The 6710-nt window shown below is 50.9% G+C and overlaps 1 protein-coding gene across 1 annotated transcript; it reads right to left on the minus strand.

Moving 5' to 3' along the window:
* Positions 1 to 4915: 4915 nt before the first annotated feature.
* LOC148590802 (olfactory receptor 14J1-like) lies at positions 4916 to 5836 on the minus strand. Its single transcript, XM_088538591.1, has one exon. The coding sequence runs from the start codon at positions 5834 to 5836 to the stop codon at positions 4916 to 4918; it is 921 nt and encodes a 306-aa protein (XP_088394717.1).
* Between the last annotated feature and the right edge of the window lie 874 nt (positions 5837 to 6710).

Below are 6710 nucleotides of genomic sequence, written 5' to 3' on the forward strand. Positions count from 1 at the left end.
GGCAGTGCCCGCAGCCCTGCTGCTCTTGGCACAGGAGCTGCTCCTGCACTCGGCTGTCTCTGGGCAGTGCTGTCAGGCTGCCACGAGCTGCCTCCGTCCCAGGAGCCTGGTCCCGCTCAAGAGCAGAGGATTGGCTGAACTCACCAATTTCTCTGTCCCTTGTCCCCCCTCCTCCTGGGAAATGTTTGTTAAGTAAACTAAAATAATCACTTGTTGTCTTTTCCTAATGAGTGGAGAAAGAAGGATTCCCATCTTGCCATCTATTTCATCAAGAGGATGACTATCTATGCAAGTTAGAAAGGTCCCACTCTGGAAGTGCCTAGGTAGGAAGACCCTGTAGGCAGGACACTGAGACAGGGGCAAGAAGGAGGCTCATGGATTCAGATGAGTCAGTCGGCATCACATGCTGGTTCAGAAATCACTGATCTGGGATGGGATTCAGATGCCTCCCCTGAACTCCACAAACACACAGAAGGTGGGATTCTGAGTGCAGAACTGAGTGCAGAGCTGAGTGCAGACTGCAACTTCATACCCTGGCATCTTCCTTGCAAGAAGGGAGAAGGATGCCCTGTCCCTGTGAGTGTGTGGCAGGGAATCCCTGCTCTGAAGCATCTCCCCCTCCTGTTAAAGTCTGGATACTCCAGGAGAGAGACCTTTAAAATCTCAATCCATGATTACATGCACTGACTTAAGAAGAGCCCTCCAGGAACCTCAGCAGCTTTGCCCTGCAGACAGAAATTCACCATGTCAAGGACTGGAAGGGTTTCTCCCACAACAAGCTCTCCTCTCTCCCTCACACTGCCTTTCCCCTCTCGCTGCCTTCTCTCCTCCCCTGTCCACAGCAGCAGGCAGTGCCCGCAGCCCTGCTGCTCTTGGCACAGGAGCTGCTGCTGCACTCGGCTGTCTCTGGGCAGTGCTGCCAGGCTGCCACGAGCTGCCTCCATCCCAGGAGCATTCCCTTGGTGGGGAATGTCCTTGGCCAACTCAAACGACCCCTGATGACTTCCACTACTATGTGAGCACCATGCAGTATAAAGCAGAGACCGTGGTGGATCATTACAGAGCAAAAATTTAATATAATTCAGTCAGGCATTCAGTGACATAGAAATAGGCTGCAGGGCCAAGACAGATGCCTGCATTGTCCAGAATAACCAAACATCTCCCCTGGGAGACACCGCCTGGGATCTATCGGAAGCCATGTCCCTTTGGAGTCATTTTTGGGCAAGAGCGCCACGGCACCTTGGATTTCCTACCAGTGCCCAAACAACTCGATCCCAGCAGTGCTTTTAGGCAAAGTCCATCCCTCCTACAGCGAAGCATGCTTCATAAATGGGAGAAGCACATCACACCAAGGTGTCTGCTCTGTTCTCTGCACTCTGAAACCCTTCTAGGTCTCCTCCTCCTGAATGTCTACTTTCCGAAACCCATGATATGAACAGGTAGGGTAATGATGGTCTCAGGATGCCCGGATCACGGGCTATCCAGGACCAGGGATGTCTTCACTGGGTAACTTGTCCTTCCTGCAGATTGATTCAAGAAATATTTCACTGCCCCAGCAGTACCAGCGAGTCATCTCAGGCAGCAAATGCTTATGTGTCATTTCTGCATGCCCCACCACTGCTTCTTCCACGTCTCAGACACTGCAGAGTTTGCTCTCTTAGTGGGAACCTCCTTTCAATACTTACTGAACCAATCCATACTTACTGAACCAATACAGATTAGGGACTGACCCGCTGGAAAGCAGCTCTGTGGAGAGGGATTTGGGTGTCCTGGTTGACAACAAGGCGATCGTGAGCCATCAATGTGCCCTCGTGGCCAAAAAGGCCAATGGGATTGTGGCCTGCATTAGGACCATGCAGGTCAAGTGGTCCAGCAGATCAAGAGGGTGGTCCTACCCTTCTACGTAGCTCTGGTGAGGAGGCACATGGAGTATTCTGGGAAGTTCTGGGCTCTCCAGTACAAGGATGACATAAGATGATTAAGAGACTGGAGCATCTATCGTATGAGGAAAGAATAAGTGAGCTGGGCCTGTTTAGCCTGGAGAAGAGAAAACTGAGAGACGATCTGATCAATATGTCTAAGTACCTGAGGGGAGAATGTAGGGAGGATGGGGTCAAACTCTTCTCGGTGGCGGGCAGTGATAGGACAAGGTGTAATGGGTACAAGTTGAAACACAGCAAGTTCCATCTCCATATGAGGAAGAACTTTTTTACTGTAAGGGTGACAGAGCCATGGAACAAGCTACCCAGAGAGGCTGTGGAGTCTCTTTCTCTGGAGATCTTCCAGAGATGCAACCCTGTGCCACGTGCTCTAGGTGTCCCTGCTTGAGAAGGGGGGTTGGACTAGATGATTTCTAGGGGTCCCTTCTGATCTTAACCATTCTGTGATTTTGTGATTCTGTGAAGTCTCAGTTCCTGGGACAGGTGGGACGGCCCCATGGGCACCCACCCCAGCACTGCACTCAGAACTTCATTCAAATAAAGCAAGTCCCCAGTGTGCTCCCTGCAGTTGTGTGAATGGGCAAAGGTGGGGCCTGGCCCTTCCTCTTCCTCCCAAACATGTCATTTGAGGAAGCACAGGAAGAACAGGCCTGGAGGTATCCTCATGGCATGGCAATGCCTGTGGCTGTGGTAACTGATAGCGCCCCTCCTGCAAACGCTTCCCCAGCCAGGTGCTTGGGGACAAGTGGCTGGCAGTCTTTATGGGATGTGTAAGGACCTTGCCCTCTGGGTGGGCAGGAAGTCCTCAGGCTCTTGTCACACCAGTGTGGATCACCTGGCTGCTCAGAGGCCTGCAGGGGAAGAGGGACAGAGCTCAGGGCTCAGGGGGTGAAGGTGACATGTGTCTGGGGCCAGGGTGCTGCCCTTTCCTAGACCCTCTCCTGGGAAAGCACTGCAGGAGCAAGCACACCCTGGAGAACATCCTTGTCCATGTTCCTGGCACCAATGACAGGGTCCCTTCTGTGTGAGAATGTGACATGCCAGCAGCAGGGACATAGCTGCTGTTCATACTCTGAGGTCATTTCTGACTGAGTAGCTGATAGCCCCAAACTTGTGACTCTGAGGACACTTATTGCTCTGGATAGGCCAGAGGGGGCTCTTAGCTCCCACACACTGTTGTGACGTCACCTCAGTGACTGGTGGTGACAAAGACCCATGGTTTGGATGTTGGTTGTGTTGGTGTTTGTGCCTTAGGACCTGGCAGACCAGCAGGAGGCACATGGCCTGAATGTTGGTAGTGAGGTCACTGCTGTGTCCGTCCCTGATTGATAGGACAAAAGCAGAGATGTGGCTCTGATGGTGACTGTGGGGTCACATCCTTCTCTGTAGAGCTGATGCCATCAGCAGTCTTTGGGTTGCTGAGGTTTCTTGTGACGTTACCTCCCTCTCACCAGGGATTTCCCTGGGTCCCCACTGCCTTTTGTGGGACTGCAGAGCTCTCCCTCGCCTGGACATTCATTGCTTTTGCCCTTTACCTTTGGGTGGCTCCCCTTGAGTTTCTGAATCTCCATTCACTGCTAGGAACATGGTGCCCTTGGAGATGCCCTGTGCTTTCCTAGAGGCTCCATATCCATCTCCAGCCTTGTCATATGGGAGATATGGCTTGATGATTCACCATCTGCTGGAGCTCTGAGCACCCACAGGTGAGAACTGAATCCAACCCTCCTTCCCTAATACATCTTCTATGAGACCACCGCTTGGAGCCCCTGCAGAGACCCAGGAAAGCAACTCTTTGAGGGTGAAAGTCCTTGAGCATGTTATGCACTGCAGTTTTGGAAGGAGAGCCCAGCCTTCAAGCACCGTACTGAGAAAATCCACTTTTATTTGAGGGAAGCCCAGGAATGACACAGAAACTCAAGGACAGACATATATTTACAGCAGGTATGGCAATTAGGCAGACTGGGTTCATGCCTCTGGCAAAGTAGGATGAATTCTAAAAATTATGTAAATAAAAATCATTATAAACACAGAGAGATTGCTGAAAGCACAGAACTATCTGAAATGCATTAGAAACCATGTGTTAGGAAGGACGGGTAGCTTATTTTTTGCACCGACTGAAACAGTTTCTTCAGGGCATTCCGGAGATCCTTGTTCCTCATGCTGTAGATGAGGGGGTTGACTGTTGGAGGCACCACTGAGTACAGAATGGAGAGAACCAGATCATGAGCTGGGGAGGAGATGGAGGGAAGCTTCAGGTAGGCAAATGTGCCAGTGTTGAGAAAGAGGTAGACCACAGCCAAGTGCAGAACACACATGGAAAGGACTTTGTGCTGGCACTGCTCAGAGGGGATCCTCATTACAGCAGTCAAGATGTCAGTCACACAGGACACAAAAATAAAAGTGAAACCAACACCCCTCTCTGGGACCTATTCCATCCCTGCTTCCCTTGCCAAGACTTTCCAGACTGCAAAGAGGGCCATGTGCAATCTGGAGATGGGAAGTCAACGCCATTGGATGCTGACAAGACCAGGTCAGCACCCAGCTCAGCCATGGTCACTGCATCATTCAGGGCAAGCCCGAGGACAAGGGCAGAAACTCCCTGACAAGGAGCAGGAGACCCTGCAATGAACCTGATCCCTGTCTTTAGCCCTTGTTCCCAGCAGATCTACTCCCTGTCTGCCTGCAGTCCCTCCATGCTGACCCTGCTGCTCAGCAGAGCATGAGAGCCCTGGCCCTGCAGCAACTGCTGCTTGTCATGGTGGGAAACAGACTCAGCTGGACTTCAAAATGCCTAAGAATTAGATTCTTGACCACAAGTGACATGAACCAGAACATTTAATTTCCTTTATAGGAATGCTACGTGAAAAAAAAAAAAAAAAAGAACAAGAAAGCAGAGAAATAAATAACTGAACAACACAAATCCCTGACACAAATCCCTGAGGCCAAATCTCCTGGCACAGATATTATTATTGAGGTTAGACCCATTGCGTGAGTTTCCTCAGGGCATCCTTGAGCTCCTTGTTCCTCATGCTGTACATGAAGGGGTTCACTACTGGAGGCACCACTGAATACAAAACAGCCACCACCAGATCCAGAAACGGGGAGGATAGGGAGGGGGGCTTCAGGTTGGCAAATGAACATGTGCTGAGAAACAGGGAGACCACGGCCAGGTGCGGGAGACACATGGAAAAGGATTTGTGCCGGCCCTGCTCTGATGGGATCCTCAGCACAGCTCTGAAGATCTGCACGTAGGACACCACAATGAAAATGAAACAGACAAAGGCTATGCAGGCGGTAACCATGCTAACCCGGACTTCCCTGAGGAAGGAGTGTGAGCAAGAGAGCTTGAGGATCTGGGGGATCTCACAGAAGAACTGCTCCACCACATTGCCTTGACGAAGCGGCATGGAAAATATGTTCCCAGTGTGCAGGAGAGCATTGAGGAAACCACTGGCCCAGGCAGCTGCTGCCATTTTGACACAAGCTCTGCTGTCCATGATGGTCCCATAGTGCAGGGGTCTGCAGATGGCGACAAAGCGGTCATAGGCCATGACTGTGAGGATAGAAAACTCCCCTCCAAGGAAGAAGATCAACAGGAAGACCTGAGCAGCACATGCCAAAAAGGAAATGGCCCTGGTGTCCCACAGGGAGCTGGCCATGGATTTGGGGACAGTGGTGGAGATGGAGCCCAGGTCGAGGAGGGAGAGGTTGAAGAGGAAGAAGTACATGGGGGTGTGGAGGCGTTGGTCGCAGGCTACGGCTGTGATGATGAGGCCATTGGCCAGGAGGGCAGCCAGGTAGATGGCCAGGAAGAGCGAGAAGTGCAAGAGCTGCAGCTTCTGCGTGTCTGCGAATGGCAGAAGGAGGAACTCACTGAGGGAACTGCTGTTGGACATTAGCTCCCTCCAGTCATGTGGGCCTATCTAAGGAACAGAAGACGTTGAGAAGTTAGCAGAGACTTTTTAAGAAAAAAAAAAAAAACTCCCAAGTCATTCAGTTTTACAACACTGACCACCATTGCCTCTCTTTAGCAAGCGTACCTTAGTACAGTTTCTAGGCTTGAGCTCCATTTTGCACTGGCTGAGTGTGCTGTGAGAAGCACACTCAGGCTTCATCATACATCAACCCATGTATTACAAGGAGTCTGTCGTGTTGTGCAATAGTGGGACCTGGGCAGTGAAGGTCACGCACTTTTACGTTCACATTTTCTGGCAGGTGAAATCCAATCAAGATGTACATTAGCTTTTCAGCATCTTTACTGTGAAGAGTAAGCAAAGAGGTTTGAGGAACTATAGTTTTATTTTTGGTAAACAGTTCTGAGATGTCTTTGTCACTCCTGGGAAGGATTCCCCAAAACGACAAATCCTTCACATTTCATCTCTCAGTCCTTAGGAGAATGCATCCATGGTCACTATGTGCAGACTGGGGACATCTTGTTTGTCTGTTAGTCTCCTTCCCACCGCTCCTGTCTCCTTGAGCTAGAGGGTGATTGCTCCCATATGCTGCCCTAAAAGGAGACAGGCCCTGCTGAGGGCAGAGCAGTGCAGTGTCTTAGTGCCCATATCCAAATTTCTCACCCTGTCTCCATACACCCAAGGGTATGTTCCCTCCTAGCCAAAACACCCTCAATGTGCTGCCAAGAGAGGCATGGAGAAGTACAAAGAAGCATTCTGGAAAACCTTGACCTTACCAGATGGGTACTTCACCTCACAGAGGGGGACACCTTACTCCCTTGATGGGCAGGCTGGAAATGGTCCCAGGGCAGGAGAG

Source organism: Tinamus guttatus, unplaced genomic scaffold, assembly GCF_059628265.1.
Source record: "Tinamus guttatus ecotype Peru unplaced genomic scaffold, ASM5962826v1 Tinamus_guttatus_pri_ptg001089l, whole genome shotgun sequence".
In the NCBI taxonomy this organism is placed as follows: domain Eukaryota; kingdom Metazoa; phylum Chordata; class Aves; order Tinamiformes; family Tinamidae; genus Tinamus; species Tinamus guttatus.

What these genes read in the sequence shown, in the direction of transcription:
- LOC148590802 (XM_088538591.1), bottom strand. Translation starts at nt 5,836, where the DNA reads ATGTCCAACAGCAGTTCCCTCAGTGAGTTCCTCCTTCTGCCATTCGCA.